The 12,695-nt window shown below is 31.2% G+C and overlaps 1 protein-coding gene across 4 annotated transcripts in view; it reads right to left on the minus strand.

The window, feature by feature from the left end:
- LOC110102744 (SART-1 family protein DOT2) overlaps positions 1 to 10,128 on the minus strand; it is a 75,727-nt gene extending 65,599 nt beyond the window's left edge. For 3 of the 4 annotated variants that reach the window (XR_002303868.2, XR_002303867.2, XM_020831202.2), the window contains exons 1-2: positions 9,962 to 10,128; positions 1,902 to 3,236 (exon numbers count right to left, since the gene is read on the minus strand). Coding sequence is in view for 2 of the 4 variants with exons in the window: in XM_020831202.2 (XP_020686861.1) it covers positions 1,902 to 3,148 (1,247 nt within the window). In the remaining 2 variants the exon portion in view is untranslated. Of the gene's footprint in view, positions 1 to 1,901; positions 3,237 to 9,763; positions 9,927 to 9,961 lie in introns of those variants that run through there. The other variant, XM_020831204.2, reaches the window with a different exon arrangement.
- Positions 10,129 to 12,695: the final 2,567 nt, after the last annotated feature.

A 12,695-nucleotide genomic window follows, 5' to 3' on the forward strand; every position in this document is an offset into this window, starting at 1 on the left:
CTGATAAATATGAATTTCTCCTCCAAGTGTTTTGCTTTTCTAAATCTTCCCTTTAATCTGTGGCATCATAAAGGTTGTACAACCTATCTCTATTTAGTCTACATCAAGAGTGTGAGTGAGTGGATCCAATTAGTGTCTAGTTTATATGTTAACATAGGGATTTCCTTTGAACTCATCCATGCTATGCTAATTGTGATTGAAATTGATTATTTATGCTTCTAACTCTTATCGTGTAATTTGGCCTAAGCTTGATTTACATCTTGCTTGTTTTAAAGATTTGTTTAAAATCTCTCCGAGTTAACTTAATTATTGTTGCTCTAATTAAAAAAGGCGAGTAATTTCAAGCCTTGCATTTCTACCAATGCATTTAGTTCTATATCACATCATCACCTCTAGTATAAAGTTAAATTGAGATTATCTCGGCAAGCATGATGCCCCAATCAAATCTATAGAAAGTCAGCTCATGCGTGTAACATTCCCCGACAAGTAGGAATGATCTAACCTTAAACCATGGGACTAGCCCAAAATAAATATCAGAAATTCTTTCATACATGCGTTCTTTTTAACCATTCAAACCATGGTATAAAAATTCGGTGATTAAGGTTCTATTTTGGTGATTTCAATTTGGTTTTGTTTGAAGCCGATAAAAGGACATTAATATTTTCAAATTTGCCTAGTTTCAGAAAGTTGACAGAAATTCCTTGGGAGTTTCAATACAATGAAATTTCAAGAAATAAACCCAATACTAAAAAAAAATTAAAAAAATTAAAAAATAAACCCAATACTCATAGATTTTAACAAAATTTTATCAAATATATTAAGTCACGATTCTACAATTCTAGCACTAAAGCTCCATCAAATTTCATGTGTTGTAATTTTGAGTACCAAGTAGGAAATTCTCTTCATTTTGAATCTTAAAAAAAATAATATTTTCTATTAAAAGTTTACCGAAATAAATTCCTGACATTTACAAAACTATGAAAACGCTGAAATTAGAAATGTTATGATGTGTTTGGAAGTTGAAACCGAATTTTAAAACCTTGATACAATAGCATAATATAAATATAACAATTGAACATGTGCCTAAAAGTTGGTATGATGAAAAAAGCCATAAAATTTTAAGATGATTTAATAATGCATCAAACATAGAACAATAATAGTTGAATGGATCTTCTAGATAGTTAAATAAATGATTTATTAATTTCATATTGTAGTGCTCAAATTAAATAAATTTGGTAAGCATGTATAAAAAGGCATCTACAATAATCTCAATAGATTTGATTTCAAAAAAATATGTTGAAGAAGTACTTAAGTGAGATATATTACCAGCTATCAATTTTTTCAATAAGTTTGATGAACGAATAAATCCTCATAAAAGGTTTAGATCAGTTGTTCTTAAATTGTAGATAACACATAGAGTACATGTTCATGCACATGTGTAATACAACTGGCACAACTATGATTCCTTCAACTATAAACACACGTTTTTTTCGTGCATTGATTTAATTTTTGTCCATTAGAGGATAACTCTTATGTTTAGCATGTTTAAATAAACGAAATACAAGTCAAAGAAAAATTTAGTAACGAATCAATAAAAATCATGGAAATGTAGAAAAGATTCTTGTAAAAGCAACTTTACTATCAATAGATATCTTTCAAAGGAAGTGGTGATAGTAAAACAAAACAAAGATCTGAGCATGTCATTAAGGGAAAGAGATGCATATGAAAAAAAATATATGTCAAGTAAATAGGAATAATATATATGATAAGCATCAAAATTGAAATTAACCATAGTTTTTCAACTTAATTAAAATTGGTAGATCCCAAGTGCTGATAAGAAATAGATGAGTTTCCATAGAGTATTAGATCAACAACTTAAAAAGAGATCCAAGAAAACTTACTTTTTTATACGCTCCTTAAGCTCAGAGGAAGTTTGTGAACCCACCGCCTTCACACTAGGATCATCAAGAGAAATATTGTTTGAAGCATCGCCAATTTCATGAATCTCTACCATTTTTTTGGCAAGAAGGTTTTCTTCCACCTCAACCTCTTTATCTATAATAACATCCCTCTGTTCATCTCTTCTTTTTGATCTATCATGGTCTACTGTCATATCCACTTCCATCTCTCTATTCTTTTTCTTGGCCTTGTCCTTTTCAAGCTTACCCCTCTCTCCTAATTTGTCACTAACTATTTCCTTTTCTCGATCTTTTAATTTTTCCCTTTCTCTATCTTTTGACCTGTAACGATCCTTGTCTTTTTCCTTTCCCCGTACACGATCTTTCTCTCTCACTCTATCTCTTTCGAACTCTTTACCAATATCCTTGTCATGATCCCTATCACGAATTTTACTCTTATCATGTTCTTTATCTTTATCACTTTCACAATTTTTGCCTCGATCCTTATGATAATCATGTAACCTTTCCCTCTCTTTCTTGTGCTCACGCTCACGATGAAATCCTCTATCCCTCTCAACCTCTTTTTCCTTCTCACCCTCCCTTGACCTATCCTTCAAATGATCTCGACTTTGATCATGCTCCCTATCAATGCTTCGCTCTCTACTACGACCTATATCTTTGTCTCTGTCACGTTCCTTTTCTTTAAATTTTCCCTCCCTTCCTCTATCCTTTCCATGACCTCGGCCTAGCTCACACTCCCTATCAATGCTCTTCTCTTTGTTATGATCGATATCTTTTCCCTTCTCATGTTCCTTCCCTTTATATTTTGCTCTTTCATTTTCTCTATCCTCTCGATGCATTATTTGATCATAATCCCTCTCCCGAATCTTGTCCCTAACTTTCTCTTTGTCCAGCTCAAGCTCCTCCATCTTCTTACCATAATCCTCCTGATCTTCCTTCCTTTTTCCTCTACTAATGCCCAACCGTTCCCTTGAACCATGTTTGTCGGTGTTCCTAGCAGAAATATCCTCTTTTTCCCTTTGCTTTGACCTCTCCTTATCCTTACCTCCATAGTCCTTTTCTTCCCGCCTTTCTTTCTTTCCCTGCTTAGTATCAGGCTTTCTCATTTCCCTTGATTTCTCTGTTTCAATATCTATTTCCATCTCCTCGTGATCATAAACTCTTTGATTTCCTCCAATTTCTTCCTCACCTTGCTGCTCTCTGGATCGTACTGCTTCCTCCTCTGACATAATAAAATAGTTGAAGATCCCAAAATCAAAACTTCTAGCTAAATCTTATGAAACTCCTGGATGCTGATGTCTGATCCTGACATAAAAGCTGCAAAAAAAAGATAATTATTAGATTTTCAATATAGTACCAAAATCAAAAGAAAATAATAGCAAATTACAAATGTTTTCATAGAAACTGCTTAGAGAAAGACAATAAGAAAATAATTGTGATACATCAAAATAAGTAGAAGAAATCGGTAAGAGTCTTCTTTCAATACGAGATTATGCAAACCCAAAAAAATACCTCTAGACTATATAGTGCATAAAAATAAAAATACAAACACTATTTTTCTAATCATGTTACCGAAGTGAAGATGTGGCCAAAATATGATTATTTTAGATCCATCAAAAAAGTTAACTGTTTGAATTTTTTCGAGAAGTTGTCTTCATTATAAACCTACTAACAATATTCAGTCATTATTTGGGGAAGAAAAAGGAGACTCAAATCATGAAGGAAAACAGAGATATGGTGTTACGAGAAAAGATAATTCATCACTCCATTAATCTTCAAAAAATGGTAAATACATAAATAGACTCAAAATGTTAAGTGAAAACTTCTTATTAGGCACAAATTAAATGGGCAAAATTAGCTCCGATAGGCCTAAATAGTTATGACATTCATCAGAGGCAGAATCAAAGATGATTGTCTTACTTGTGATGCCATTCCTCCACAAAAACAAGATCCAAAATTCAGAGTATAGAGATATGAAAAAAAATGATAATATATTGTTTTATCAATATCATAGAAAATGAAATTGGTCAAAATTTCATGTTTTCTGGAACCGCAAAAGAAATCATGGATGTCGCAAAGAAAACTTACTCTGACAATGAAAATATGGCAAAATTACTTGAAATTAAAGGGGGTTTCTCCGTCAACCCATACTACAATGCCTTGACCTAGTTTTGGCAATAGTAGAATGTCTTTGAAGAACATACAATAGGAGTATCCTGGAGACGCTGCCAAGTATCCAAAATTTGTTATATCTAAGTTTCTTCTTGTACTAAATAAGAATCTTAAAGAAATCAGAGGTTAAATATTTAGGATAAAAAATCTCCCAAATAAAAGCATGTAGAGAAGAAAGACGCAAAAAAATCATGATGGAATGTCACGTAGCTTCAACCTACCCAAAGAGGTCAACCCTTGCTTTCTCAAGGTATGTATACTTCTAATGTCACTACCGCAAGTTTAAACACAAAAAATAACTTGATGGAAATTCAATAGAAAACTTATTGATTGAAAATCAGTGAAGCAATGTCATCATTTATCGGCCGCCATGATCAAACAAAACAACCACCCTCTTTGTTTAACCTAGAACAAATAGGTATGTTGCAAAAGATGTTTAGCCAAACCGATCAAATCCTACAGAACCTCAAATCAGCATTGTTTAGTTCCTCAAAAAGCTATAACTTTTAATACCATTAGCACCCAAAACAGAAATCTACAGTACTGAAATGTGGACTCCATAACTTCAGATTATAAGATAGGATTTTCTCTCTATTTCGCACACTTCAACCTTGTTTAAAAAACTATACAATCACAATTGTTTATGGGTTTCAATAAGCTGGCATTGAGACAATCAAAATCAGTAATTCCTTCATTTTAACTTCGACTTTTTTTATTCCCAAACTTAAATGCAATATATTACCATGCATTAAATAACCAATAATATAAATTATGTTACTATTTTTTTCCAACCAATTGAGAATTTCAAGATATTGATCTCATGGGGACGATTAGCACGCTAAAGAAGATGTTAGTCTCATCTCTTGAATGTTGAAGAAAATCCTGAAACACAAGATATTAAAAAAAGCAATATAGAACATGTAAAATAACATGATAATCAATTTAAACACAAAGTTCCTATGGGTACCATGAGATCAATATAAAAAATTACACTATCTCTAATTTTATCATCTCATGACATCTACATTTTTTAACTATTTATAAATTTATAAGACATTAAATTTTCACGCATAAAAAAACTCCCTTCAAAGACTAAGCCTAACAAATTGACACTTAGAATCTTATACTACTTATCACAACCCGACAGTCAATCCTCAAAAAATTTGACAATAATCCAACCCAAAAAGATAAGGCGAGTTGATAAATCTATAGTTATCTAATAAATAATAAACTATCCTTAACAATAAATATCCACCAAACATATGATAGAGCATCTAAAATCAAATTACGTCCAACTAATTTATTAATCAAAATTTTAATAAATATTTTAACTCATTATTAAATAATACAACTAAAATTATGACCTTAATCACCTTCTTGTGTGAGATAAACACGAATCTACTAAAACTAAAAATTCATCATGAAAATGCTTGCAAAACCAAACTCAATACTATTAAAGACCATAAGCCTATAAGCTTACAAGGTTTTGATTTTTATAAATATTATTAGTTGCATTGATTTTTGGTTGATGAGTTTATGTGTATTGTTTTCTATTTCTGCTAACATCTCAGTAATACAATAGATGAAGGTCCTGGACATACAACTTGGATGTCAATCAAGCTTGTGAAGGTGCACTCAACCTAAGCTCAAGTAGGAGACATTCATGAAGGATCTAAAGCCATCAAGGAGAAAGAGGAATAGCGAGAAATCAAAGGCTTGTATTTTTATATTTGTTAAAGTCTTCTTATATGTGTAAGGTGTATGATTTACAGGAAACAACTAAGTACACAAACAAGAGTTAAATCTTAGATAAAAGAATGGCCTAGAAACGACTTAAAAATGATTAATTAAAACAACTTGATCTATAGTAAATCATATTGTGTGATTTAGACCGTATTGATGATGTGTATGATATTTTCAATAATTCTGAAATAATAAGTCATATTGTTAGGGAAACCATACTTTTCAGGGAGAAAAGGAGGTATAAGGATTTCTCCAATACCCGTAAAGGAAGGAGGCATATCTGCATTGCTTGGAATAAAAGGAGAAAAACAATTTAATTCTCAAGCAGAGGACATAGGCCGATAAACTGAACTACTATAAACAAGTTTTGCACTTTCTTTCTTTTCCATACTCTATTACTCTTATGATACCCACAGGATTTGTGATGAGATATTTGTTTATAATTTACGACACCCTGCATTGTAAAGTTGATGAATTAATTTTGATCATTCATCATTATAAAGTTGCAATTTTATATTAAAAGAAAAATTAGGATTTATGAAAGAAAGATTTGTTTAGCAATAAAATTTTATATTGCTAAAAAAAATTCATAATTTGTTTATATCTTGTTTTGAATTCTCTCCAGATAATTTAATTTCAATTGAAAAATATTTACTAGCTCATTCCACAGAGTACTATCAAAGTGTCTTTTATTAATTTTTTGATAATTTTATTATAAAGACACCAATTCACACCCCCCCCCCTCTTGTTGTGTCACACTATATAAGTACAAGAAACCTACTCATTAAGGCATAAAATGTGTGGCTAAAGCAAACAATATGATCAATAACATGACATGATTAACAAGCATGTAAAATCCAAAATATTGTAACTGTATAAGCTAGAAAATTTTATATAAGCAAGAAAATCTAGAAATAGCAACCATTAAACAATAGCCAATATTTCGATAAACAATTTGTGGAAAAAAAATACAATAATGCAATTAAATGCTAAAACAATAACAAATATCCACGCTGTGCGCATCTATAAAGGAAATATCAAGGGATATTCCATCAAAACTTTTATATATTGCGTGTCAGCCTCTCACAGTAACCTAAGCTATTAATAGGAATGTTGTCACCAATGTGACAGTACATCAAACCCTCTCAATACAGTTGCCAGATTTAATACAAAGCTTATTGGTCACGCAAGCCAAAATAAGGTAACAACAACAATCATTTGCATCAAACTTGTCAACCTTATTCTTTTATATATATGTGAAATGCTAAGATGCACAGGCACGGACACGGCGACACGGATATGACATGACATGGACACGAGACACATCAATTATTGAAAATATGGGACACGGACACGGGTTGGACACGGTATTATAGTTTTTATATTTTAAAAATAGTATATAAAATTAAATAAGTATAATTTTAAAGATAATTTAGAAATAATAAGTCATTTAAAAAGAATTTATGCTTAAAATGATTAGTATTAGGATGTCAAGAGTCAGGCGCCGATGCAATTTATCAGTCACCGAGAGAGGAGATGAAAATACATTCACTGTCAAAGAGAAGTGAAAATGAGAATATTCGATGAATAGGTATTAAGTGCTGACGTTGATTTGGTATTGTGGATAGGAAATAAGAAATTTAATTTAAATCCCACAAAATATAATAAATTATATTTTAAAAAATTAAAAAATATTTAAGATATGTGTATAAGACACGTGTGTCCAATTTGTATTTAATGTTTTTTTAATTGGACACATTTTCGACGTGCCCGACACGTGTCGAAGGAGTGTCGGACGAGTGTCGCGTCAAATAAGTGTCGGACACTGGACACTTCTTTGAGGATAAGTGTCGGTGCATCATAGGTGAAATGTAATGAGTATTATGCAACAATGCAACAGCAAATATACACCACCAATATCTAGATATGTTAGCCATAATGGATTTATTGGCATCATAGCAATATCAGAGACATGAGGACTAAAGCAATATGGCATTATACAATAATGAAGGAAATACAATTCATGCCCAATTGTTAATATGATAAATATCTCTACTCAAAATAAAAGCAAACATGGCAATTATCAAATAATAAACCACAAATAGACTACAACAGCAACTACAACATCAAGCCTTTACCTCAATATGTGGGGTTGGCTATATGAATCTTTTTTCTCCATTGTGTCCTATTAAGAGTCAAATCCTCATTTAAATATAATTAAAAAAGGTAATTTATAATGATTTTTAACCAAGTCTTTTTAGGTCAACCATTGTCTTTCTTAATATAGGTCAAATATAAAACATCTACTCTCCTAACCAGGTCATCAGAAGGCTACAATTTTATGTGACCAAACCATCTATGGTGACTCTCCTAATCTTATCTGCTACTAGAGCTACCCCAACCGTTTCCCGTATATACTCGTTTCATATTCTATCTCTAAGAGTAAAGTCACTCATCCACCTGAGCATCCTCATCTCTGCAACACAGAACTTAATTTTATGCTTCTCTTTTAATGGCCAACATTCTACGCTATAAAGCATTGCAGGTCTAACCATCATTTTATAGAATTTTCACTTAAGTTTGAGGGGTACTTTTCTATCGCACAACAAGCCTGATGCATTATGCCACTTCAACCATCCAACTTGAATTCTACTAATAATATCCCCATTTATTTCACCATTACTTTGAACAATAGACTTGAGATATCTAAAATATATACTCTTTTTTAATAACTCAATCTCCCAAAATTACAATCCCCACACTAGATTTAATACTACTAAAATTACACTCCATTTATTCAGTTTCATATCAACTCAAATGAAAACCTTTAGACTCTAAGGTTAGCCTCCATAATTCAAGTTTTCCTTTAACTCTCTCTCTATTCTCATCAATAAGATGAATATAATCAACAAAAAGCATACATCATGATACATCCTCTTGCAAATTTATAGTAATAACATCCATAGCTAAAGCAAAAAGATATAGGCTTAAAGTTGATCTTTGATGTAATCCAACTGAAATAGGAAAATACTAGGTCATACCTCATTGAACACAAGTAACAGCTCTTGCATACATATCCTTGCCTTGTGATTGAACACAAGTAACAGCTCCAACATGCATATCATTAATGACTTGAATATAAGCATTATTAACTCATTTCTTTTCTAGAACTCTCCAAAGCACTTCCCTTGGAACTTTATCCTATGTTGTCTACAAATCAATAAATATCATATGTAGATCCTCCTTGTTCCCTCTATAATTCTCCATCAAACCTCTCAACAAAAGTAAGCTTCCATAGTAGACCTACCCAGCATGAATCCAAATAGATTTTGAGAAACATTAGTATCATGTCTTAACCCATGCATGCTCAATTACTCTCTTCTATAGTTTTAATGTATGATACTGTCATTACCAGGTCCCAAGCTCTGGATGAGAAAAGCGAAGAGTTGCATTTGGTAGTCGACAGTCAATGTAAAACTTGTCGAACAATCATGACCACAAATGGACTAAGACATTAAAAAAAAATATCATATCCAAACATCATTAGAACTCCCCTAATGAAAGGTGTGTCGATCCCTCAACAAAGATTAGGAGTCGCCTACCTCAAGAAAATCAAGAGTGCTCTTATGGTTCAACTGTGACTCAAATCTAACCCAACTTCAACTTCATAAACTCTAAATTCAATAGAATCTATAACCAAAATATATTCATTACCATGCGAAAACTAATGCTAAGAAGCCCCAAGCAAAGAATAACAACAACAAAAATCTTAAAATATTCCTTAAATCAAATATTTTCAAAGAATTAATTAACATTCTAACTATTTGTAAGAAAACCCAAATAAAATGTATATTCATTGACATTAATAAAATGCATTTACCGAGAAATGAGCTTAAAACCGACCATATAATAAGAATAATGGACATTACGGGGCTGTTTGGATGCAGGATTTAGACCGGATTTGAAGCGGATTTGAGCTAAATCCCAGCCAAACGGCCAAAAATGCAAAACCAAATCTCACGGTAAATCAAAGCCGCGGTTGACGGAAAATTCCCTCTTTTCGTGGTAAATCCCGGATTCACGAAATCCTTTGGTTCGGCTGATTTACGGGATTTGGAGAAAGTTACCTTCACAGCAAGCGAGCTCCAGTTGTTTCCGATCAAAAAATGTCGTAACTTCCGCTCGTCGTCGAAGGAGCGAAGTCGAACAGCCACGAACGAAGTAGAACTCGTACAAAACTTTACACTCCTGCGAAGGAACGAAGCCGAAAGAAATAAGACGAGAAAGGCAAAACCTAGACAAGTTATTGTTGGAGAACTTAAGTAATATAATTTAAAATATTAAAAATTAAGTAATACTAATTAAATTATTACTAAAATTATTAGTTAAATACTTAGTTATTTCAAAATAATTAATAGGATAAAATATGATTTTAAGTGCAAATGATTGTTATAAAATATTATAAATAATAATTAACTCTCTTAAATATTTTAACCATCTTAAATGCTTTAATTATCCAAGAAATACACGTCAAATATTTTAATTGTCTTAAATTCTTAATTGTATAGCCAAACAGTCACATAGGATTTATCATAAATGTTGTCAAACAATTTTCAAGATTTACCTCCTCAGGATTTCGTAAATTTAGATTTAGAGGATTACGAAATCCTTCTTAAATGAAATCCTGAGTGCTACCAAACAACCCCTAAGTTTTATGCTAGATTTCAATTTCATAAGTCCAAAATGAATTATATTTTATATTTTATCATTTTAACAAATTTAAAATAGTTAGAGTTAATCAGCCTATACTTAATCTGACTTAATCTCTCAAATTTGAACATAATATCAAATATGTTATCCCGTTCAAAATGGCAAGCATGAATATATACCTAATTAAGGGGTTGTTTGGACGGAAAATTATTAGGTCTGGTTCCCTGACCTAGCTCTGGGTTCGGATGCCAATAAAAATTGGACATGTGGATGAATAAACCGTGATATTTTTTTTTAATATGAATTTATGTTTTATGTCTTGTTAGCCCGATCGACCCGTCCCACTAACCCAGATGATTTGAATTCAAGAATACAAGAATGGAAATGAAGCGTTTTTTACTTTTCACCTGACATTTTCACTTCTCTCTCACTCTTTGGCCTTGGACTCGTGCAGTTTTTCAATCCTTCGGCATTTCCATTCTGCAAGACCTTCTTCTCGGCGGTAGACGACGTTGGAGTACTTAAGCTACATTTAAGAAAAGGCAATTTTGCTCCTTTGTTGTGCCTATATTGCGTATTTGTTGCACGTTATGTAATATTTAACTTTTTAGGATTTAGGGTTCATTTCATGAACACTAGTTTGTTCAATATTTTTTTTTAATGTTTATGTTTTATTTTTCAATCTTCTTCATCAATGAATATGAGATACATTACATGATTTTGAAATTGATTTTTAGTTGCACTTCAGTTGTGCTTTATTTGAGCTTTTTTTAATTTGCTTTTATAATTTTTTTCCAGATACCGTATAAAATGATAGTTACTTCTCGATGATATGTTACCACTTTCAAAAAAAATTGTGACGATTTAGCCGAGATAACTAATCAAGAAGTTGAGCAAACTTTAAGGAATTTGAACATTCATCAATTTTAGAAGTTTTCAGCATTCTAGCACTGTATATCACTTTTATATGAGATTTTGAAATTTTTTAATTCTTTTGATGAAGGCTTCGTTGTGAATGGTCATTTACTTAAATTCACTTCTGTTGAGGTTTCTTTGCTAACATGTCTGATTTAAAATAAGGAATTATGAATATATTTTTTTTTCAATGTATTATGTTTAGCTAATTAAATAAAAAATCTTCTCACATATTTGCCTAACCTATGTGATGAAATCAAATAGAATATTGATCCCCTCATAGGGCCTCTATCAAGTGAAATAAAAACTAAAATGACAAAATTAAATATATCAACTCATAATACAACTAAGTTAAAGAACTTTATAATATTTTTGTTATATAATCTATTTTTTCTACTAAATAACCATAAAATCCCTAGAAGACCCATATATATAGCAAATAATGTAAATAATTCTCTTCTATTAATTGGGCTTCATGTTTAAGGGATTTTATGATCGAGGAATTCGATAAAATTGTAAACTTGTTTGCAATGGATAAACCATTGTGTTCTATCAATATTTTTTTTCTCCTACTGATAAGTTTTGTCTGATTTTTTTTCTCTCATAATGGTTTTTAATGTTAAGTAATAATATTTTATGTGTGGTATTATACAAATTTGATGTTTGAAACACTTCTCCATAAATAAATCATTCAATCCATAATTAAGATCACGTTTTTTTGAGATAGGAGGAGAATATTGAAATATTCTATACCCAAGACAGTGTTATGATCTTATTTAAAATTTTAAAGACAAATGAGGTACATTTTAAAACTAAATTTCATTTGATAAATTTTTGATACCAAACACAAACAAAGCGCAACTTTAGCGCAACTTAGCATAACTATAGTGCAACTAAAGCACATTTATAAAGCAACTATAGCACAACTATAGTGCAACTATAACACAAATATAACACAATCATGTATTTGTTAATATTAGTTTTAATTTTTTGTGCAGATTTATCATGTTCTACAAAATATTATTAACGCGGAAGCAGAAAAATTCGGGGTTGACTTAAATGCTATTCAAAACCTATAAAACGATGGCATAGTTTCCTCATTATATTATTAATTATGATAGGCTAACTGAGAGTATATACAATAGATTTATAAAAGTCATCTTTTTTAGCTCTATATGATATCTTATGATAAATAACTCCCTACAAAATAAGAAAGGAAAAATATATTTACATATT

Source organism: Dendrobium catenatum, unplaced genomic scaffold (assembly GCF_001605985.2).
Source record: "Dendrobium catenatum unplaced genomic scaffold, ASM160598v2 fragScaff_scaffold_1557, whole genome shotgun sequence".
In the NCBI taxonomy this organism is placed as follows: Eukaryota; Viridiplantae; Streptophyta; class Magnoliopsida; order Asparagales; family Orchidaceae; genus Dendrobium; species Dendrobium catenatum.